Genomic DNA, 24,964 nt, shown 5'->3' with positions numbered 1-24,964 from the left:
CTCGCCCGGCTAATTTCTTTGTATTTTTTTAGTAGAGACGGGGTTTCACCGTGTTAGCCAGGATGGTCTCGATCTCCTGACCTTGTGATCCGCCCGTCTAGGCCTCCCAAAGTGCTGGGATTACAGGCTTGAGCCACCGCACCTGGCCAACTTGTTATATTTTTTATTCTGTCTTCCCCTCTGTTATATTTTATTTTTAGGTTTACCCTTAGAGTTTCAAAGGCCCTATTTCACAACTCTAGACTTAAACAAAATCATTTCCATCTTAACAAACAGTGTAAGGGCCTAAAGCACTTTAATCAATCAACCTCTCTGAGTTTTACAAGGCTGTGTTGGACAATATTTCTTTTTTCAAATTGATAAATCAGAAACTAGTATTGATTTCCATAGTCAATAAACTTTTTTAGATTAAACATCTTTACAATATGCTTCAGTCATCATTCATTCTTATATCTCAGACCCTCCTTCTAGGATAATTTTCCTGCTTAATTAATACATTCTTTAAAATTGTCTTTAGTGAAAATTTGCTGATAGTGCAATTTCCTGGTTTTGTTCACCTAGAATACCTAATTTTAGTAAATATTTATTACCTATGATGTGCCAAGCTCTTTTTAAAGTATATGTATTAACTCATTTAATTGTCATATAACCTTACTATAAGACTACCTTGTTGACACCTGCTGCATAAGGAGATACTATCACAATCTGAAAATATCCCTATTTCATCTTTAAAATGTTGTTTTAATAATATCCAATTCTAGGCTGACAGTGATTTTTTCTTCTGAGTCATTTGAAGATAATGCTTCATTATTTCTCATGAGAAAAAAATGTCAGTTTTTGTTATTGTTCCTCTCCTGGATCTTTTCTATATCTCTGACTTTGAGATTTTCTTTGACTTTAGAGTTCTAAAGTTTAACAACAGTGTATCTGAATGTGTATTTTTTATTCCCTGCTTGGGATATGCTGTGACTCCCGATTCTTAGGTTTCATATTTTTTCATTAATTCTGAAATATTCTCTGCTATTATCTCTTTGATAACTCTCTTTTCTTTTTTCTTGTTAGAATCATGAAGTCCTTTTTATCACTTTTCACAGTATAAGGCACTTATTTTTTCTTTTAATATCATTCTTTTTAACGGCAAAGGAATCACAAGTGAATGCACTAGTCATGATCCATCAGAATGATAGATGCTTATGTACAAGAACATTTCCTGACTTCTTTCTGAACCTGTCACCAGTAGGCAATACCGCTATTTGTTTACTTTAAAAGTAGGAGAATTTAGTATGATTCTCTCCTTTTCAAAAATTGAATGTATAGAAATTTAAGGGGTACAAGTGCAGTTTTGTTACATGGATATATTACAAAGTGATAAAGTCTGGACTTTCCCTGCAACCAACACCAGAATAATGTACATTGTACCCATTAGGTAATTTATCATCCCTCACCCTCCTCCCACCTGTCTGAGTCTCCAAATTCTATTTCACACTCTATATTCATGGGTACACATTATTTAGCTCACACTTGTGAGAACATGTGAAATTTGACTTTCCACTTCTGAGTTATTTCACTTAAGATAATGGTCTCCAGTTCCATCCACATTGCTTCAAAACACATGGTTTCATTCTTTTTATGGCTGAATAGTATTCCATTGTGTACATATGCCACATTTTCTTTATCCAATCATTTATTGATGTGATTCCCTTTTCTTAGCATATTTTTGGGGATTTTTTGGATGAATTATTTTACTTAAGTTTTGGAGGAAGGAGATTTAATTTTCATTAGTGCATTTAATTATCTCCACCTGGTCTCTCCCTTGACACATGGGGATTATGGGGATTACAATTTAAGATGAGATTTGGGTGGGGACACAAAGCCTAACCATATCATTTCATTCCCTCTCACAAATCTCATGTCCATTTCACATTTCAAAACTAATCATGCCTTCCCAACAGTCCCCCAAAACTTTAATTCATTCCGGCATTGACCTAAAAGTCCAAGTCCAAAGTCTCATCTGAGGTAAGGCAAGTAAGTCCCTTCTGCCTATGAGCCTGTAAAATCAAAATCAAGTTAGTTACTTCCTAGATATAATGGGAGTACAGGCATTCTGTAAATACATCCATTCCAAATGGGATAAATGGGCCCAAATGAAGGGGCTACAGGCCCCATGCAAGTCTGAAATTTAGCTGGGCAGTAAAATCTGAAAGCTCTGAAATTATCTCCTTTTGACTCCATGTCTCACATACAGGTCACACTGATGCAAGAGGTGGACTCCCATGGTCTTGGAAAGTTCTGACCTTGTGGCTTTGCAGGGTACAGTCCCACTCCCAGCTGCTTTCATGGGCTGGCATTGTCTGTGACTTTTCCGGGAACACAGTGCAAGCTGTCAGTGGATCTACCATTCTGGACAGTGGCCCTCTTCTCACAGCTCCGCTAGGCAGTGTCCCAGTGGGGACTCTATGTAGGGATTCTGACCCCACATTTCCCTTCTGCATTGCCCTAGCAGAGGTTCTCCATGAGGGCTTCACCCTTGCAGCAAACTTCTGCCTGGACATCCTCTGAAATCTAGACAGAGGCTCCCAAACCTCAATTCTTGAATTCTCTGCACCTGCAGGCCCAACACCATGTGGAAGCCACCAAAGCATGGGGCTTGCACCATGTGATGCAATGGCCTGAGCTATATGTTGGCTCCTTTTAGCCATGGCTGGGATGCAGGGCACCAAGTCCTGAGACTGCACAAAGCAGCAAGGCCCTGGGACTAGCAAGGCCCTGGGAACTGTCTTTTCCTTCTAGGCCTCTGGGCCTGTGATGGGAGGGGCTGCCATGAAAACCTCTGACGTGCCCTGGAGACATTTCCCCCATTGTCTTGGCAATTAACCTTTGGCTCTTTGTTACTTATACAGACTTCTGCAGCAGGCTTGAATTTCTCCTCAGAAAATGGGTTTTTCTTTTCTATTGCATTGTCAGGCTGCAAATTTTCTAAACTTTATGCTTTGCTTCCCTTTTAAACATAAGTTCCAATTCTAAATCATATCTTTGTGAATGCGTAAAACTAAATCTTTTTAGAGCACCCAAGTCACCTCTTGAACGATTTGCTTCTTAGAAATTTCTTCTGCCAGATACCCTATATCACCCCCTAAAGTTCAAAGTTCCACCGATCTGTAGGGCAGGGGAAAAATGCCACCTCTTGTTTTCTTTTTGAAACTCCATTTTTATATATTATAAACTTTCTCAATATTTCCTCTGTATCTACCTTTTGTGCATATTTTACATATTTTATTTATTCTTCATGCTTTATTCTGGGTAATTTTTTCAGCTCTCTCTTCCATTTTAACCGTTTACTCCAGCACATAACTTTTAAATTTCAATCACTATATTTTTAACTTCTAGATATTCTATTAGCTGAACCATATAAACTGCCAATATTTGACCATTTTTGACCAAATAGAAAGTTTCGGATGGTTCAATGTGATAATTGGTTCTTCTAAACAATCTTCAAGTATTTTTCATAGTTTATTGTTTCTAGCATGGATTTTTAATTTCCTGTTTTATATATGTAAATATTTTAAATAAACTTACGTTTATATTCTGTACCTGATAATTCTAACTTATGATGCTCTGTATCTGATTCTATTTTTTCCCCCACTGACTCTCACACATTGTTTCTTCATCCTTTTTTTTTTTTTTTAATTTTGATTATGAGCTAATGCTCATTATGTCTTTGTGGGAATTTTAAGGTCTGGGTAGAAGATACACTCCTCCTCACAGGATTTACATCACCTCTATCAAGACCACTATGAACCAATTTTTTGGATCACAAAGAGTGAATATAAACCCTACTCCTACATGAAAGGCTACTTGTAGCTCTTAGATTCTCAGGGGAGCCTTTCTGATTCCTTCCATTCAGAGGCAGAGCTGAGACAGATAGTTCTCCTTGCACTCTCTCTTTACAGGATGGATTTCATTTTTTGAATTTACCTTTTCACTGAGGTAGACCCTGGTTTTGTATGGGGAATCTCCATTCTATTCCTCCTTACCTTCTGAAGGTCTAAGGACTTGTCTATCAGGCAAAAGATCTTAAAGCCAAAAAGTGTAGGTTACTGAGACTGACAACTGTCCCCTCTAAGGCAATGCTTCAGCTTGTTTTTGGCTTCTGAGGATTTTTCTTACTTTCTTACAAGCTTAGTTCTGCATTTCAAGATATGTTTTACATATTTTACCTAGTATTTTAGAGGTATTTAGCAAAAAGCCTTTAAGGATATCAAGTCCATCATGTGGTTAGAAATTGACATATACAGTCACATACTTGAAATAATGGTTCAGCAAGTTTAGCTCTAGGGTGATCATGATTTTCCCTCAATATTCTGAAGATATTATTCCTTTGTCTTACAGAAACTCAAGTTGTTGATAAGTTGTTTGCAGTTAATCTGTTTTTCATGTGTGGTAGCTTTTAAGATTTTCTTATCTTCCCTGATTTTCTGTAGTTTCACTATTTTGTATCTATGTGGGGATTTATTTTCATTTGTTTCTCTTGATACTAGGAGTGGATATTTTTTCTATAGTTTTAGTAAACAGTTTACTTCATATCTTGATTCTCCGACATTACTTCCATATTTCTTTCTTCCCTTTCCCCAAATCATCAACTGTTTTTCTTCTGTCTTAGAAACTGAACTGTCATTTGCTACGATTACTTTGGGACCTCAAGCTCCAAATAACCACAAGTGCAGCTCCATTCACCACCTCATGCTTTCATTCCTTTCCTAGCCCAGGTAATTGTTTTCTTAATTGTGTCTTTGGTATGCCTCCTTTTATACTGCATCTACCATTGATCTGTATTTGGAACAGAATATGATGTTACAACACCATCTTAATTGGAAGTCTATTAATTACTTAGACTATAATTGATAATATCTAAATTCCAGAAATTTTGAATGTGAGTGAAGTCACTAAAAGTAGATACATGGGTCATATTTGGATGACAATTGGAATACATAGCTAAATAATTAGAAGGCTTCTGCTTCATGATTAAAACAATTCAGCTTAAATCTGTAACTTTCTTGATGTGACTTCAGGATGATCATCTTTCAAGCAAGTGTATAGCTACACAAATCAGAGTCACGAGGAACTGGAGATGGAGCTGTTTTTATTTGAGAAATGGGTAACAATTTCTTATTCACAGACAATGAACTCAATAAAGAATTGTTTTCTATATTAAGAAATAGGTAGCAAGTTGGTACAGAAACACATCACTGTTGCCTCTTGCTTTCCTCCTTTCTTCCCTAGCAGTGTTGAATCCTGTTAGAGAAGAAGGCTCTCCTCAGACTAGTGGGACCATTATGTAACCCAGCATGTTTCTACAAGCTGCTGGCTCTCTCCTGGAAAAAGCAAACTCCATAAATAGCAGGCACTCAGCAGTTATAGGATAGATCAGGGGGAGTAACCCCATAAAAGCAAATAAACATCCAACACTCCACCTTGGAGAGTCCAGGCTAATACATCAAATACATTTGCCTTTGGGTAAATAAAGATCCACTGGCTGTCCAACCCAATCTCAGTGGTAAGTTTCACCCTGGGGTGATATTTTACTGCTATTGCCCTTGGAGTCAGTAAATATTTGTATGGAAAATATTACGCAACACCCTGTTCCTGTTATTCCTACACCACTAGTTTCTAGAACCTAAAACATTTTTGTAAACTTACCTTTATTTTGGCATCAAACCTTTGTCTCTGCTGGGTTTTTTCCAATATAAGTCTCAACCTTTGAAAAGTTTACTAAATTTGCAACTTTGAAATGAGGAATAGTATTTCCTTTCACATAAAAACAGACTCTTAATTTTGCAAAGTAGCCAAGACATGTTGTCTGCTCTATTATTCCTAGCTTGGAAGCTCTGTGGGCAAGAGATTGCTGAGGAAGAGAATGTGTAAGAACTCTCACTGAGGCACAGTGATGACAGAAATGGGATACAGTACACAGGCTGAGGCATGAATAAACCATTAAGCTTTCTTCAGTAAACTTAAGAAACAGTTTCTAGATTTGTTGCTAAATCTTGTTCTGGTTTGGTGGGCAATGGAAGAGCATTGCAAACTAAACTCAACCCTGCCTTGACCTCCTGGGCAGGTCAAACCAAGGCTGTCATTCTTAGAACTAAAACCCCAAGCACTTCACACTACTCATGTGTGGACATAAGGATTGCTGCAAAAGGACTAGACATAATTTGAAGACATGAGTGAAAAATGCAACCTGAAAGCACTACCCAAAAATGAAAGATTGGAGCTTAGGGGACCTTGGTGATCATAAAGTCCAACACCTTTCTTCATTATTCATATTAAGAAACAGTGCCCAGAGAGCTAAGGAACTCACCTGAAATTCCTTGAGAGACGTGGAACTGGGGCTCTATCCCATGTCCCTGATCTATTTCCAGTTTTCTTTTGACTTTTGAGAGTTCCTTGCTATCAAGTGGCTTAGGTTTGGATCCTATCTCACATTCTGTTGAACTTAATTTTACTAGTGAGAAGTGAGCCAATGATTACTTTTATGGAACAGAATTAACTAATGTCATAGTAGCGAAGGTCTCTAAGAGGCAGAGGGCATAGTGTATGCAAAGGTCCAAATGGCATGAATGAGCAGGAGTGTGGGTCACGGTGCATAATTTATTGTGGCTGCTGAGCAAGTTCCTTAGGGTGAGCCTGAATGTGTGTCTGTCTGTCTGTCCGTCTGTCTGTCCATCTGGCTCTGTCTCTCTCTCTCTCTCTCTCTCTCTCCCTCTCTCTCTCTCTCTCTCTCTGTGTGTGTGTGTGTGTGTGTGTGTGTGTGTGTGTGTGTGTGTGTGTGGTGGAGGAGACAGGAAATGTGGTTTAAGAGTTGGATCCAGAGTCACAAAGGCATTTATATGCTGTGGTTTAATTGCCTTCCCACAAAAGATGTGGAAGTTACAACTCCCAGTACTTGTGACTGTGACCTTATTTGGAAATAAGTTCTTTGCAGATGATCAAGAGGAGGTCATTATAGTACGCCCTACTCCAATATAAGTGGTGTCCTTATGAAAAGGAGAAGTGTGGACACAAAGACACAGAGAAGGAAAACAATATGAAATCACAGGGACAATGTCATTCACAAGCCGAAGAATGCCAGAGTTACCTGCCAGGAGAAAGCCATGGAACAGAGGCTCCCTCACAGTTCTAAGAAGGAATCGACCCTGCTGACACCTTAACTTTGGACTTCTGGTCTCCAGATCTGGGAGACAATAGATTTCTGTTCTTTAAGCCACTCTGTTTCTGGTTGTTATGGCAGCCCCAGGAAAGAAACACATGTCAAAGTGGAGAATGTGGATTTGAATCCATAGATAAAGGAGCGTTGTTGAGGGTTTCATGCAGAGGCGCACACAGTCATTTTGCAACTTAGAAAGATAAAGATCTTTCATAGTCATGTGTGTGCACATGGATCAGAGCAGGAAACAAGAGAGGCAAGACTTCATTTAGAAACTGTTGAACAGTTCAGGTAAAACATATCTGAATTAAGGCAGTGGAAGTTACACATGATTAGGACAAATTCATTAAGTACTGAAAAGTAAACTGTCAAGAATCTCAAGTTCATATTATCAGAGAACTAAAACCATAAAAGGCCACTTACTTTACATGATTCCCCTCAGAAAAGAAACTCAGGTTTCATGATAAAGTGGGAGAAAATGTTTGATTTGGACTTAGTCTTGAAAATTTAAATTAAAAATTATAAAATCAAGTTATCTTATCTTGAATGTAATTGTGGTTGTAATGCCAACTTTATGCACTAATTCCTAGCATGACAGAGATTGAATTGTAAATTGTTTCATATTTTGGCTTTCTTTTCTGAAAAAATTATATGATGAAACATTATGGCTACCTTCACTTCCGGAGCAAGAGTGTAACAGTTATTTTCAGAAAAATAAAACTGAGAGTTTCATCAGTGTTCTCAGGGCCTCTTTTTTCATCCTGTGACATGCAAATCATTCTCATTTGAAGTGCCTTTCATGTTGTTATCATTTTCATTTTCTCTGTTTTAGTTGTTACTTGGCTAGAAACAGAGCAGAATTCTGGTGAAGACTAGTTTCACATCAATCTGCAGTAAGATTTAAATCTAGAAATAAAATACACCCCAATATATTGGGTTGTATTTTCTTCTTTTTACTCTTCTTTGTTAATGGCTATCAATATATCATACCTAGCTGGGTGTGGTCACTCATGCTTATAATCCTAGGAGCTTGGAAGGCTGAGATGAGAGGATATCTTGAGCCCAGGAGGTCAAGGCTGTAGTGAGCCATGACTGCATGACCACTCCAGCATAGATGACAGAGAAAAACCTAATCTCTAAAAACATTTTAAAATTTTAAAAAATTAGTGATGCACATATGGCTCATTCCTGTAATCCCAGAAACATGGGAGGGTAAGGCAGGAGGATCACTTGACCCCAGGAGTTCAAGGCTGCAGTGAGCTGTGATCACACCACTGCACTCCAGCCTGAGCAACAGAGAGAGACCCTATCTCAAAAAAAAAAAAAAAAAAAAAAAAATTACACTTAGCCAAACTGTAGTCACAATTTTAAATCTGTGCAAATTCCAAACCATTATTTTTTGTAATCATCTTTCTAGAAAGACAGTACTGGCTACAGTACACAAAGGGGATGGCTAGTGGAGGGACTAGAAATCAGGAGACCAGCTCCACCAGTAGCATGATATGTAGGCTCTCACAGCTTCCATTTGGCCATCCTGAAAAGGCAGAATTTAGACTAGATGACATCTCATGAGAAACGCTCCATGTTTGGGCTTTATGTTGTAATATGCAATTTATTTAGTGTGTGCTCATGGAGAAGTCACCAATCATCTAAAAATCCTAAATTTCAGTTTTCATATACAGAAAACAAGAGGCTTTATTCATTATATATTTATTAGCACGTTTCTGAAAGAATGTGAGGCTATTAATAAGAATAGTACCAGCTACTTTTCACCAAAAAGAGACTACTTAGGGCAATGATTTTCAAATTTTGGCACAGCAAAACACCTGATATAGTGCAGACATAAGTTGTGAACAGGTTCATTCACTGTTTTAAATAAAACAGTACATAGAAAAGGATTTATGGGCCAGGTGCAGTGGCTCACGCCTGTAATCCCAGCACTTTGGGAGGCTGAGGTGGTTGGATCACCTGAGGTCAGTTTAAGATCAGCCTGGCCAATATGGCAAAATCCTGACTCTACAAAAAATACAAAAATTAGCTGGGTGTGATGGCATATGCCTGTAGTCCCAGCTACTCAGGAAGCTGAGGCAGGAGAATCACTTGAACCCAGGAGGCGGAGGCTGCAGTGGGCCGTGACTGCGCCATTGAACTCCAGCCTGGGCAACAGAGTGAGACTCCATCTAAAAAAAAAAAAAAAAAAAAAAAAAAGGAAAGAAAGAAAGAAAGAAAAGGATTTATGGATTGTAGAACTCTTAAAACTGCTCTGCAAAATACTGGAGCATGGGGGCCATGGTTGGGAAAGCAGTATTTCTGAAGGATACATCGAGCAGTTTTGGAAAAGACAGGAGAGGTGCATTGATATTCATGGCTACAAATATAGAAGGGATTCAACTATTTTTATGAAGAATGTTGTTGGTGGCCGGGTGCGGTAGCTTATGCCTGTAATCCCAGCATTTTGGGAGGCTGAGGCAGGTGGATCACCTGAGGTCAGGAGTTTGAGACCAGCATAGCCAACATGGTGAAACCCCATCTCTACTAAAAATACTAAAAATTAGCTGGGCATGTTGGTGGGCACCTGACCTGTCATCCCAGCTACTCAGGTGGCTCAGGCAGGTGAATCGCTTGAACCCAGGAGGTGGAAGTTGCAGTGAGCCATAAGACTGTGCCATTGCACTCCAGCCTGGGCAACAACAGCAAAACTTCGTCTCAAAAAAAAAAAAAAAAGAAAAAAAAAAGGTGTTGGTGTCATATAAACAGTAAAAAGGAAATGATGATATTTGCAGATTCACATGGAGGCAGGCTTTAAATCGAGGACACTCAAATGGAATTATGATGGGCTGGATCCCTAGTTTTAAGTAATTTTCTTAAAAAATTTATAATTCATCTAATTGTCTCCATTTTGTTCTCCCCATTTCTGTGTTTGAGTAATCTTTTTAAAATGTAAATGTGATGTGCCACTTCATTGCTCAAACCCTCCAGTGGCTTCCCACTGACTCTCTGGATGAAGTCCAAGTGCTTACCGTGGCCCTTGCCCATTCATATCTCATCTGATGACACATTGATTTCCTTTCTCTCAAGTTCCTTGAGCACATTGAGCTCTTTCTTTCCTTGGGGCCTTTGCACATACTGTTCCCTCTGCTCAGAACACTCATTCCTCTACAGCTCTCCTGGCAGATTCCTGCCTGTGTTTACATCTTAAATAACTTCCTCAGAAACGACCTGCACCAACCTCCCCCGCTTCCCTGCCCCACCAATTTATTTTAGGTCCTCGTAGTATTCCTGCTCTTGAGACGCTGTTTATTTAACATCCACCTCATGCCCCATCCCCAGATTAAGTTTAAGAAAACAGTTTACAAAATGATGTAGTACATGGTTCCAATGTCATAGGGAAATACGTTGAGAAATATGACTATGTTTTGCCCCCTCCCTGTATTTGTCCCTGTGCCTTGCTCCTGTTCAGGAAGGTGGTCATCTGTTTCCATCTTCACTGCCTCAGGGGAGGGATGTAGCAGGGGAGGAAAACAGAAACCCTGGCTTTTCCAAAGGTATCCATTTCAGTGGTTCCAATATTAGAATAGAAAAAACTGAGAAACATAGATAAATAATTCAGATTACTACATGCCATTACACAAGTGCTATTTCTCTAAAGATTAAAGGGTCATTCCAAGTGAATACATATTCAACACTGCTCTAATATATTTGCTATTCTTGGAAAAGTCTGGACATACTTGACAAAGTATGACAAAGTCTTGACTCCTAGTTACATCAAACCTTCCTAAAACCCCTCCTTTATTGTCTCTTCTGCAATCTGCATTCTAGCATGGATCACTCTGGAATGCCATAAGCCTGGGGGTGGGAGTGGGAGGTGGCAGGGAAACAGTTTTCCCAGTGCTGTTTCTGGCCCGTGCTTTGCTCACTAAGGTAAGTCTACAGGCCCCTACTGCATCACCTAAACCACACACAGCAAGATGCCTCTAACATAAGACAACAAGCTCCCAGTACTTCTGTAGGCCTCAATGGAAGTGAGAAATACAGAAATGGATACAAAACACTATGCCCATTACATGGCAGGTTTGATTTCACCAAGGATGAGGCACACACTGGCCTCCTCCTGCGGGCTAGAGAACAAGACTCTCAAGGAAGGGGTGCCCATCTCCAGGATGTGGAGGGCCTGATTTCTCGGGGGACCTAACGTATTGATCCCCACCTTCACCACCCTTATGCCATCAAGGCAGGAGAAACATCATAGCCAACAGATTGCATGGAATCAAAATCAGAAGGGTCAAGAGAATTCCAGAAGCATAACTTATTTTCTGAATAAACATAAAATATACTTATCCTTAGACTAATATGGCAGGAGGATACAATAACCTCCCTCAATCACTGAGAGTCCTAAACATAGCAGAATTTGCTTTAGCAAATGAAAGGATTTCATTAGCAGGGCAACATGATGACTAAGAGGTAGGAGAGGCAGGTGGTGACTGGGAATGGGCTCAGCATTTTTGGCAACTAATTCTTCTCACAGAATAGGGGTCACAAGATAATAAAGGTAAAGAACAGATGAAGGAAAAGACTGGGGGCTATATTCAGAAAGGTCTTGTGTGAGAAACCCATGATGTTCAGTTATCATCCTCTGTAGCCAGCAGCACCAGGGACACAGGAATATGAGAACAACCTACTTCTCTTCTGATAAAATTCCTCACGATCTTACCAGGACTTAAGCAAGAAAGCAGATTAACTTTTAAGGTAAACCTATCAGTCAAAGAGATCAAGAAGGTCACCCTCACCTACTCATTGGCATTTATAACATTACACCCCACAACCTGAGATCCCAGGCAAGTCAGTGGGAAAGGTAATAACACACCAGTGTGAGTGCTAGGTATCAAATAGGAGATTACACAGTCACTCAACAAATATGGATTAAGCACCTACTGTGTACCAATGTTAACTCTAATGCAAATCCTGTGCTTTCTGATGGGATGTTAAGGGAAGAAGTGCCCTGGAGGAAACAGGGAGGAGAAAGAGAACAAATCCACTGATCTCATGGTTTTGCAGGTAGCAGGCCAGTTTATGTTCATTAGTGTTTGATGCAAACAAAAGTCAACCTCAAGATCATTCCTGTTCAACATGGCTGCATCTGAGCACCTAGGCAGGAATCTGGTTGGAGCATAACTTGAGCAGAGAAGAGAGCTCTGAAGCAGGCTTAGCACATCTACCTTCAGTGAACCCACAAGTCTGCACTTAGGTGGGTTTCTCTGCAGGGGAGGGTATTACCACCCGGACATGGTATATACCAGGAGCACAAGACAGCACATACCTGGGGGGACAGGGCTCTGTGTTACAGGCCTGGCTCATGGCTGGAGGACGGTGGACCATATCACACAAGCTGTCATTGACTGTCTGCTGGGTCTGGATGTGTAAGCACACTGCTATGGCTTCTTGATGGCCTGCAGGTTGGAAAGAGGAAAAAATGCAAATGACATAGAATCATTTGTTGTGGAAAAAACAAAATAGAGTCTTAGGTCTTCTCATTCTTAGAACACTGTCCTTTTGACTATCATAGAGCTGCAGGATGTATTTCAGAGTACACCTGGTAGCAAACAACTTTGCATTATCCAAAGTCTCCCAGTCTACAATATTCCTTCATTCGCCTTTTAAATTCAGTCCCTTTACTCCCTCTCTCCCAAATCTGCTCACCTTGAAATATTCAAGAGCATCCCGACTCCCCACCCCTCCTTGGACTTATCTGTATTCCAAATATACCCAAAGCTAGGAGTTTCCCCAAATAAGCCATCAAGGTGTTTCTTCCAAACAGTCACAGTAGTTTCCCTAAGAGGAATTTTTGAATCAGCTGCTAAAGAATAACATTTTCTCTATATCACTGCAAATGTGCTAAATCTGGCAGACACATAACTCCTCAAAATTTTAATTATGATTTGAGTTCCTGTTCACTATGACTGTAATTTGTAACATTTCTACTGCTAGGAAAAACAATAACAACACCTCCTATTTGCAAAGTGTACAAGGTGCTTTCACAATAATCGGTGAGGTCAAAAGAATGGCATTATTACCTCCATTTTATTAATTTAATAATAAGGAAACTGGGGTCTAGAGAGAAACTAAGACAGCAAAAATGTGGTAGATTCAAGCCTAAAAATTAAATTCCCTGCCTCCTAATTCAGTGGTCTTTCTTCTGTACATACTCTAGGGATTCTAAAATGCAATACAGCCAAAAAGTACAAGACTGCTCCTTGTGAAAATATGAACTTTCACAAGCATATTTTCCCTTTGAGGCCAGACAGGTCTGTCTGACCCCAAAGCCTATGTTCTCAACTAGTATTCTTTGTCTGCTGAGACAAAAAAAATTATTGAGAAATCAGATGGAACAAGATGTAAATCAAACTTTTGATTAAAAAGTCACATACAAACTGTAATAGCAACTGACTATGTTATTTGAAATATGCAAATGCATTCATTTTCATGCAAGAATGTACATTCCATTATGTTACAAGGTTGTGGTTCTTTTTCCAAATGCCATGTTTCAATTCAACCATTTTACAGGATGTAGTATTGGCCAAAGATACTTCTAAAATACATATTTGTGATGTTCAGTTCTTTCTAATAAATTTTCTCCTGCTGTCTTCAGTTGTAATTTTATGTTCCCTGCCATGGCAGGATGCAGTATTAAATCTGCATGTATCTTCTATGAACTTTTAAAATAAACATTGGCTAACCTGAGATATAAGAAGGCATTGCTACAACTTAATAACTCTAGGTTTTATTTGCAAATATCAAAACTTAGTTACCTTGTAGAGGTTTAAGTGTTCATTTCCTAGTATGTTTCATTTTTTTTAATTCTGAGAAAAATCCAGTTAACTTCCAAATATATTTTAACTTATAACAGAAATTCTTTAGAAATTTTTATTCCAGAGACTATTTTGGAACATTTTCTGAATAAGTGGGCCTTAAAGCCCCATTATAACCCATTCTGGATGGAATTGTACAACACTCATGACAAACTTTTCTGTCTTAAAGTAAGTTTACTGAAAAGAATTTATAAGTTTAATAGCTGATTTAGGATACTTATTGAAGTAGAGTATATTTTCCAAAAATAGCCACAAAATATCTCCCATCCCATACATTGGTCCTACAATGTTACTTTGACATTTCTCACCTTAAAATATTTGATTAAGCATTTACTTTCAAAAATCAAAGTTAGAAAAGGAAAAATTATAAAAATAAGTTTACCTCATCTTGTAACAAAATTTAGGTAATAATTACAACTATGAATTTAGAATATAATACATCAAGTGCTGAAACATTGGCATTATTTTTCAAATAAAATCCTTTTGTAGCACAAGGCAACATCCCTTACTTCATATTTGACTTTTGCAGTGTTATCATGAAAGAGTCTTTTTTTAGAAAAAGAAAAATATACGTAGCTTGTGGCAACACAGTGAGATCCCCATCTCTACAAAAAATACAAAAATTAGCTGGGTGTGGTGGTTGCGCCTATAGTCCCAGCTACTCGGGGGGCTGGGGTGAGGGGATCACTTCAGCCCAGGAGGCTGGGACTGCGGCAAGCTATGATTGTACCACTGCAGTCCAGCCTGAGCAACAGAGAAAGATTCTGTCTCAAAATATATACATATTTTTAAGCCTTCATCAAGAAATAAATTAATATGTAAAGCGTAAAAACACAGACTCCAAGAAAAGAAGCAGAACCAACAAATAAGCTGACATGTTCTTTTTGCTTGGTTGGGTTTCTGCCATTTGCAAATAACAGTCTTGACTACTTCAACATGTCAAATAACATCACACACACACAGACACACAGTGTAAGAATACCAGGAGAGATTTTTAAAATTCATAGTCAGAGCCTTTTATGTGCTACTCAGTATTTAATACGCCAAGTTGTAAAATAAATAAGGAAAAATTAATTTGTGTAAGAAAATTATGTTGCTTTAAAAATCAAGTAGTCTTGGGCCCTAGAAATAGATACAATATGCTTTCTTGAAACATCCATGGAACATCAACAAAAACAGATCCTGTATTAGTCTAGAAAACTGCAGTAAGTTTCAAAAGTCATAAATTATGCAGGTAACATTCTCTGACTATAATATAGTCCAACATAAGTGAATAATAAACAATCAAACTCACCAACTCCACATATTAGAATTTTTATAAAGTTCTAGGCCAAAGAGTAAATAGATTGCACATTATTTGTGGCAGGAAAAGGAAGAACAGGGAGACTTACAGCCACTTCAGACTCGATGAACAACTCTAGAAAATAAATTTCAGTATCCTCATGAAATGGATGGTTTTTGTCCCAAGGGAATCTAAATTATGCAATTTATTTTAAAATTATTATAAGAACTTGGATTGAATATAACAATAAGTGGGGGAAAACTTGAAAATAATGTTAAAGATGGAGCCATGATGCTTCCCCTCAATCCCAAAAACAGGACAAGATTTAGACAGTTGTAGGAACTAGCACTTTCAAACATTTTAAACAGATGATTTCTATGATATAAACTATTTAAAATTATTTAAAGGTATATAAAATGCCAGTTCATCTCACAAAACTACTAAAACCTGATACCTAAACCTATACGAGGAAAAAAGAGGTCTGCTTCATACAGTGTGGGCTTGTATAATGCTATATTATATATAATGATGTTCTTTGTTTCCAAAATACACACATACACACAGGCCTAGGATCATATTGGAAAGAAGAGTTAATTTTTTTCTCTTTCTGCTGATTAGCTAGTTTGACTGGAGGGGTATTACTGTAAAGTACCAGGTAATGAAAAAGGGTGAAGCATAATATGTTATGGATCCAAAGGTATCCTGTTTGGTGTTAAAATGCAAGTTTTGTAGCACTTTAAATAGGTGAGTTCTTTTTAGGAACCAGTTGAGGAGACAGCTGGTAAAGATTAAGGATTGTTGAAAGCCATTTGGCCTTAGGAAGGGCATCATAAACCACTGGAGCCTGAGCGGAAGTGACCAATTATGTCAAGAGGACCTGGAAGAAACTACAGCTCGAGGCCTGTCATGATTTGAAGGGATCTGGAGAAAACAAAACGGCAGTTGCTAATGTACCATGTCGGGAACACATCTCTATTGGGAGTATGCTCAAATGAGCCCATAGTGGGCCAATGCAATCTTCATTCCCATTTTACCATTTGTAGAAAGGAATTCTTGTACTCCACTATGCAAAATAGAGTACATTTACATGCATCAGTATCATTCATATATATTTTTATATATATATATCCTAAATTAAATAATAGCATATTATAATCAGCAGTATAATAAAATTACATCATTACCTCAAACATCTGTCATTCACCTACCAATCACTTTCAGCAAATATTCATATGCACAAAAGCACAGAAATGACCAGATGGGAACTTCCTTTTATAAGCATACAAACCCACCTACTCTCATATCCTCACTAGCCTTTTCCCTGCTTATTACAATTAGAAGCTGCCCTTCCAATGAATTAAGACTGATCTCCACGACTGTGCTTGGAGTTTCATCCCTTTCCATCTTCTTAGAAAACCTATTTATTACTTTGTCTTTCACTTTCATTCTAGAGCTTTCTTGTTGCTTTTCAAATGTACCCAAGGGTCTCCGACATTAAATAACACCACCCCTCACCCACACCCACACAGATCTGCCTCAACCCACAAGGCCATCTTAGTCATCTCTTCCTCTCTGTCTTCTTTAACACGGCCAATTTTTGCTGCAAAACAAAACTCCTCTATTCATCTCCACTCTGTCACTTATCATTGTTTCCTCAACCCTTTCAAATCTGGTTTCCATCTCCGCTCCTCCACTGAAATGGCCTTTCCTTAAGTCCCCCGTAGCTTCACACTGCCGAACCCAATGCCAATGCTGAACCCTCTCCTCTCTGCCTCTGCATGGCATGCAACACAGATGACTGGTTTCCACCACACCACAGACTTCTGTTTTCATCATATCTCGCTGATCTCTTCTCACAGACCCTTGCGGCTTAGTGTCCTCCACCCAGCCACTGAATGTTGAATTTCCTCAAGACTTAATCCTAGACCCTCTGCACTCCTCATAGTATTCTGAAAATTCTTGTCCATGCCCCTGGCTTCAATCCCTGGATACACAGATGATGCATAAATGTACCATTCCAGTTCAGACCACTCCTCTTCACTTCAGACTCACACATCCAACCGACTACTTAGCATCTCCACTTGGAAGTCGAGAGGCATCTTAAAAGTGTTATGTCCACAAATGAACTCATGGGTTCCCTCACCAACATTTAGCACTCATAATCTCAGAAAATAGTCTTAGGACTCAGACTTGCCATCACACTCTTGCTTACGCACTCCAGTGACAGATCCTTTTATCTCCTACACGTCTCTCAAAGTCATCCACCATACTCCATCTCTACCATGGTCACCATTCCGGTCCGAGCTCTTGCCTGGAATAGGCAATAGCTTCCTATGTGATCGCTCTCACAACATCCTCATCCTCTCTAATCCATTCTCTACAATATAGCTGGACTAACCTTTATGAAATAAATAAAAAGTTGGTCACATAACTCCCACTTTAATTACTTGAATGACTTCCCATTGATGTTGGGATAGACTCAAATCAACATGGCCTGTAAGGCCGTAATTATCTGGCCTCTGCCTTCCTATCTAGCAGCATGCCACACTAAACCCTGTCTCATTCTCAGTACTCCAACTGTGCCTGGCTTCTTCCATTCCTGGAATGTACCATGCACCCTTCTGCCGGCCTTTGCATAGGCTCCTTCTGCTGGAAATTATCTGTGTGCCACCCCCTCCAAATCCCCTTTTGTTTAGCTAATGCCTCATCTTTTAGATTTAAATCCAAGTGTAATTAGGTCAAATGCCCCTTTTCATAGCACCATATACTTCTTTTGCAATTGCTGTAACCAGTGGTAATTCTATATACATATGAGTATGATTATGTGATGAATGCACTTTCCCTATTAGAGTTCAGTTCCAAAGCTAGGAACTACTGAGTCACTATCACCTAGGCCAATGTCTGGCACATAGAAACATACAATAAATATTTGTAGAACATTGTTTTTAAATGAAACAATAAAGAGATCCCTGCTACTGACAGGACCTAGACAAGGTTGGCATTATCCACATTATTTACAATTGTTCCTGGAATTCTAGACAAGCCAATAAAATGTGAAACTTAAATAACCATTGGAAAGGGAAAGATAAAATCATCATTAATAGCAGATGATCATTTACTTAGAAAACTCATAAAAATAGGCTGAAAAATGATTAGAAGTATTAAAGTGTTCAGCAATTTAGTCAGATTTTTAAAAAGAGAAATACTCAAAGCATTCCAATATAAGAGGAATGCTTTATTATTATATTGTAAAATAGTCGTCTCACTAACATTTATTATATACAATGTACCACACACTGTTATTAAACACTCTTTGAACATCACCTTATTTAATAATCACATTTAATTATTTCATTAAGCCTAATGAGGTAGGTATGACTCCTATCATTACAGCAAAATAAACCACACCTCTACAAATTTAAACAGACAGCACAAAGACAGTTGCAGAGCTGGGGTTCATACTGGGGTCAGGTCTCAAATGTCCACATATATACTCCTAGCCTGTGTTGTTGAAAAACATAAAGGTAAAAAAATGAGGTCATAAAAACAACAAACAATATAAAATATAAAAGAAGGACTTCAGTAAGGAATGTTTATGATGTAATAAATTATAAAACCTTGCCAGAGGGTACTAAAAAGGTAGGCACATCTTCCAGGATGTACATGTGTATGTGTGTGCATGCATGTGATGTATGTACACACACAGATACTGCTGCATGAGTACATGCATACATACATATACATACATACATACACACACTTTGGAAGCTGGAGATTGGTGTCTGGATTCTTCATGCTTTTAGGAATTAAAAAAGAATTCTCTGTTGCTACCCCAATGTGAAAAGAGACTTATGCAAGGATCTTAAGCATCAGTAATTACAACAAATGGATTTATTCTTATTTCCTGTATGATGTGAAGATAGGTTAGAAAACATAAGGATACAGAATATCAGAATGTGACCAAAATTTATCTTTTCAGAAACTTGTAATTTGTATATTACTTTTCTAGCAAAAATAAGAATGTTGAAGAAATAAATATATGCCTGTGTAAATTTCATTTTATTGTGGTTGTCAGTCATTGTAGACTTATCCTCTCTGCTATCCTGGGTGAAGGCTAAAAGCCCACATTCATAACTCACACATTATTGGACTTCTGGAAGCTGAACTTACCTAACCACATTGAAACAGATCACAGAGGCAAGTACCACTGACTATAAGCAGTGTGGTTAGGACAGTAAAACCAAAACAAACCAAAAGCTGTGCTCCATCAAGGCAAAGAATATGTTCTATTTATTTTACATCCCTGAAGATTTAGTGCAGAACTTGGTGAAGAACCATGGAGTCTAACACAGAGCAGGTACCCAATTCCCAGCCTTTATTTTGTTTTATTTCATTTTTTTTCCCTAAAGACTGGGTCTTGCTATGTTGCCCAGATTGATCTCGAACTCCTGGCCTCAAGAGATCCTCCTGTCTCAGCCTCCCAAAGTTCTGGGATTACAGGCCTGAGTCACTTCACCCACAATTTCCATCCCAGCCTTTATAAAAGGATTTTGGTTTTATGCCTTAGCTCTTCAGTTTTATAGGATTTAGTTATTTATAATAAGGAACTTTAATCTTGAACTCAAGAAATTAAAAATATTACTTTTTGTAAAGCTAGGAAGCTTATTACATGTACTTATAATTCAGTCAACCTTCTCTAACGAAAGAGAATCAAGTTATTCATTTTCTATTGTTGGCTTTATGATGGACTCTGAGTCTCAGCTTCCCCAACTACAAATTCTGGGTTAGTAGGTGTCCAAGGTTCATTTCAGTAATATTATTCCAGGATTAAACAATAAAATATACCCTTATAAGACTAAACTGCTGCTTACCTGAGTAGTAAAAGGCTACCAACTTCAGCTCTTTTAAAATTTGTAAAATGTGCTCCAGATACACAAGAGTATATCATAAAGCAAATGGGCACCTTAACATTACCCATCTGAATACTGAATTGCATTTCTGACAGATGCAAGGCAGTTTCTGTTCTCATAGCAGGGCAAAAGGTGCACAGTGCCACTAAGGATAATCAAACTCAATTAGTCAAGTGTCAAAAAACTTAACATGTTTTAAATGGATTCAAAGGTAATTCTATCTACTCCAAGGTATATAACCAAAATAAATAAAAACACATGTCCATATAAAATGATATACATGAACGTTCACAGCAGCACTATTCTCAATACCCCAAACATGCAAACAACTCAAACTTCTATCAATCGATGAATGGGTAAAATGTTGTATATCCATATAATGGAATACTACTTGGCCATAAAAAGGAATGAAGTACTGACACATGCTACAACATAGATGAACCTTGAAAACACTATGCTAAGTGAAAGATGGCAGTCACAGAGGGCCACATATTATATAATTCCATTATATGCGAGGTCCATAATAGAGAGTAGTGGTTTCCAGGGGTTAGAGTTTGAGGGAAAATGGGGTATGATTGCTTAAGGATATAGTGTTCTCTGGGAAAGTGTTCTGAAATTGATTATGTTAATGGCTGCACAGCTTTGTAACTAGAAACCACTACATTGTATACTTTAAATGCATAAATTATATGGTGTGTGCGTTATATCTCAATAAAGCTGTTACTGAAAAAAAAAAAAAGAGAGAGAAATTTATCCCATGAGTTCAGCCATCCTGGAGGTGGAATCTAGGGCCATCTCAGTGGGTACTGGGAACACAAAGTAGATTCTAGTATTTTAGTAAAAGGCTCCAAAAATGAGGTCTAACAGCAGTCTCTCTCAGCTGAATTAGAATTTACCTGGTCATCTCTCTTTGGGCAACTCTGACTGGTCTGTTGAGTTTCAGGTACCCAGCATGCTATGCTTTCCCAACATGAAGGGATCTTGCCAGTCAGGAGAAGACAAAAACAAGGATCCTACCAACAGCACTTAAAAGCTTGAGATTACAAGGTAGATGTTGGGGTGTGCAAGCAACAGCTGGACTTGTTCCTGCTATCCTAATGAAAGACACAGCTCCAAGTCTCTAGTAAGACTGCAGCAATGTGGTGGCCCAGAAGCAATGGAGACAGCTGGCATTTTGTAGTCATACAGTAGAAAGTTCCAGGCATGTATTATTGTGATTGAATAGGGGACCATCTTTGCATCTCAGTGGCTATCTCTAGAGGGTTTCCCCACCCATCAAGAGAAAGCACCAATTCCCAAATTGCCAAGGGCATGTTAGAGTTGAGGTTTCCAAGACATAAAAAACAAAAACAACAACAAACAAACAAATGTGTCCAGGATTCTGAACTCAAGAGCAGGCAGGAGTTTGGCTTGGGCAAGAACAGACACAAGGCAGTGTGGGGGGCAACCCAGACAATGTGCTGTGGAGGGAAGAGATACAGCAGATATTTAAGGTTCAAGTAAACCAGAAAGACTAAATTCCTAGCTAGATGGCATGGACTTTTAGCAACCAGACAGAAGCAAGTAAGAGGGAGAAAGAATCCAGAGGCAGCTAAGACACCTGAAGTCCACATGTGCAACTCTGTCTGCAAGGCAGTAGTTTAGGGGCAGCCTGGGGGTAAGGCACATGCCACTTCAGCTGGGTTTACTGCCAGGCTAGCAAGGTTATACAAAAAGTGGCAAGGATAGGCAGGTACAGAAGTTGAATTAGACAGGAAAGAGAAAGACAGACACAATCAAGTCATAGAGACTGAATGACAAGGATTGAGAATTCAGGCTCAAGAGTGAGGGGTTCAGGCACAATGAATGGGCCATGAGCTCCACAACTTGATAGGGAGTTTCAAGTAATGGGCTCAAGACTGTTGGGAAGAGTAAAGCATGATCTTGAGCCAAGAACTCTAAGACAGTAGCTCCTTGTGGTTTTCCCACCATTGGCTGGACAGAGAGCAGAGCACATTCAGGCACCAAGTTCTTTACATAACTGCTGGCTGCAAGGCACAGTCAGGGGTCAAAGAATGGGGTGACAGGAGCTCTGGATCCCTGGTCAGACCCAGTCTCCTTCATTTGAGTAAAAGATATAGTTTTCTTATTTGTTATTTCTATCTTTTTACTTTCAACAGAGCCCTCAAGAGTGGCTATCTGGACTCCTGCTGACCGCTCCTTCACTCCCTTTTGGATCCTAAATTGCATAAATCATCAGGGGGCCAACTTCTCACCCCTTTGGGGTCACCTGACTGTACAACCACTTTTTAATCCTAACAGGGTTTCCTGGCTGTGTATGTCACCCTGATGTACGCAAACATAAATCATGGTGATTAGTTTGTTCCCATAGGTGCTGGTCCAATGTGCGGATATGAACCCAAATATTTTCTGAGGACAGACTCTGATCTAGAGTTGCATCAGATAATGCAATTCCAGGCTACCTCAATCTATAAGACTGATTTATGAACAAGATTGCCTTAACTTATCCATTCTGCATTTTCCTATTTATTTCATATGAACCAGAGATTCCCACCCCATCTCAGTTATGCAGATTCTTAGGCAAAGAAACATACTTTTTTTGGTTAGGATATAGTACCACTCTCCTTTACCTTTCTAAAATAATCACTACCAAAAAACAAAAGAAAAAGAAAGAAAAAGAAGAAAAAGTATCATTTTCAGTTATTTGAATAACTTCACCTCCTTTAGACTTTTGCTAATTTGCATATTTGGCTTACCTGATTGAGTAATTTCTCAAACCACTAGCAACACACAACATAACTGTCCCTTAAGCAAAGGTTCAAATACCTCCCAAACATGTTGCTGTGCAAGGGGTGAACCCAGCATACTCCCAGTCGTAAGTCATCTCACTGTCCTCAGGGAGAGGGATGTCCAGCTCTCGGGAGGCCAGGCTCTCATCACATGCTTCCAGGAGACAAGGCCGTTCTGTGGGCAGCTTGGGGCCTTCACACTCTTCCTCAGGCAGCTCAGTCTCAGTCTGCGTGAATGTGAGGAGCACACGGCACTTCACCTCGCGGACCTGAACACCCGGCCCACACGTGGTACTACAGGCTGACCAGGGTTCTGGAATGAACCTAGGGAAAACCAGGGAGCCACCAGAAAAGGACACTGAGGGTCATTAAATACAGGCCAGAAAAGGAGGAGTGACACATTCAGTGAAGGCAAAAATAACCAGCTTCACTCGGGGGAAATTCCACACATTTGGAATTCTATACTTTTGTTGATGGTCAATAATGCAGTTAACAAACTTTCAAATCTTACTAGCAACAGAAAGAGTAATTCACTAAATATATATTCTACTTTTACATACATTTTATAATTCAAATCTGCGCTATGGGCTTTGGGAAAATTACAAAGGTTTTATTTAAGATTTAGTAATAAATAAACCATCATATGGAGATCACTTCTAATCTAATTTCTTTTATAATATGGAGATTTTCACCAATATTTACTCAGTAAATTAGTATTGAGCTTATCCTCTGTAATGGGCATATTAGTATTAAACTGTCTCAAGTTTAGCAGCTAAATTTTAGGTTATCTTAAACACTTTTTACAGAGTAGATGAAGCCTTAATATTCTTTTATGTTTAATATACAAGTGCACAAAGCTTCTGGATCTTCTTTAAAACAAAAGAAATACTGCACAATCTTGCTGAACAAAGCATTTAATTCTTATTCTGAATTATTATCTACTAAATCAAAGGTCATCAAACTATGACTAGCAGGTGAAATGTGGCCCACCTATCTTCGGTACAGCCCACCAGCGGAGAATCATTTTTACATTTTTAAACTGTTGGGAGAAAAAAAGATCTTTTGTAACATGTGAAAATTACATAAAATTAAATTTTACTGTGCATAACTAAAGTTTTACTGGAATATAACCACACTCATTTTTCCACCTATTGTCTATGGCTTTTGTGCTACCTAAAAGAACTGAATATTTGCAATAGAAACCATTTGGCCTACAATGCCTAAAATATTTACTATCTGGTCCTTTACTGGACCCCTGCACAGAATTTGAAAACCAGATTCCATAGGGATAGATATATTTAAGATACTCTGAAGAAACACTTTGTATCCTGAGATATTAATAAGTGATAGAGGAGAAAGGGTTCAGTAATAGAATAAGTTTTGAAAACTTTGGGCTCAATAATGTTCAACAGATTTATTCACCGCAAAACTTTTCCAAAGACTATGAAATACAAATGCATAATACAAATGCTTAAGAGAGAAATATTATGTGCATCATTTCATAAACTTAAGTGAATACAGACCCTTATCCATGGGATTACATTCTACTAAATAACTTGAGAAAACACTGCTAAGATGTTTGTTTAAGACGCAGTTCCAAAGCTTAATATTTCTAACCTCAGAAGGACAGGGTTGTAAGGTTCTCACAGAGTCATCCAACCTTTTTTCCCCAGGCAAGACTTGAATATAGTTGTCCAAAAAAGCACACCCCCAATCAGCAGAATGAAATGCCATTGCTATATACGTGTCCTGCAAAGAAATATCAATCAACACAAAACATGTTGTTCACTGTGTTGAAAATTGTTAGTGTGGAACCCTTCTCTCTAATTCTCAGATTCCATGTGAGGGCTTGCTCAGCTTCCCAGGATGGGGCAATGCTGGAGTTAATATTTGATGTTTCTTTTCTTTCTTTG

At 38.6% G+C, this 24,964-nt stretch overlaps 1 protein-coding gene across 1 annotated transcript in view; it reads right to left on the bottom strand.

Annotated features, from left to right (window-relative positions):
• ADAMTSL3 (ADAMTS-like 3) overlaps positions 1 to 24,964 on the bottom strand; it is a 289,568-nt gene that overhangs the window by 103,450 nt on the left and 161,154 nt on the right. The window contains exons 14-15 of the mRNA XM_011975396.1: positions 23,089 to 23,375; positions 12,522 to 12,651 (exon numbers count right to left, since the gene is read on the bottom strand). Of these exons, the coding sequence (XP_011830786.1) occupies positions 12,522 to 12,651; positions 23,089 to 23,375 (417 nt within the window). The remainder of the gene's footprint in view (positions 1 to 12,521; positions 12,652 to 23,088; positions 23,376 to 24,964) is intronic.

The sequence above is a fragment of the Mandrillus leucophaeus genome, unplaced genomic scaffold (assembly GCF_000951045.1).
Source record: "Mandrillus leucophaeus isolate KB7577 unplaced genomic scaffold, Mleu.le_1.0 Scaffold1541, whole genome shotgun sequence".
Taxonomy (NCBI): domain Eukaryota; kingdom Metazoa; phylum Chordata; class Mammalia; order Primates; family Cercopithecidae; genus Mandrillus; species Mandrillus leucophaeus.
This window is presented reverse-complemented; position numbering and strand designations above follow the sequence as displayed.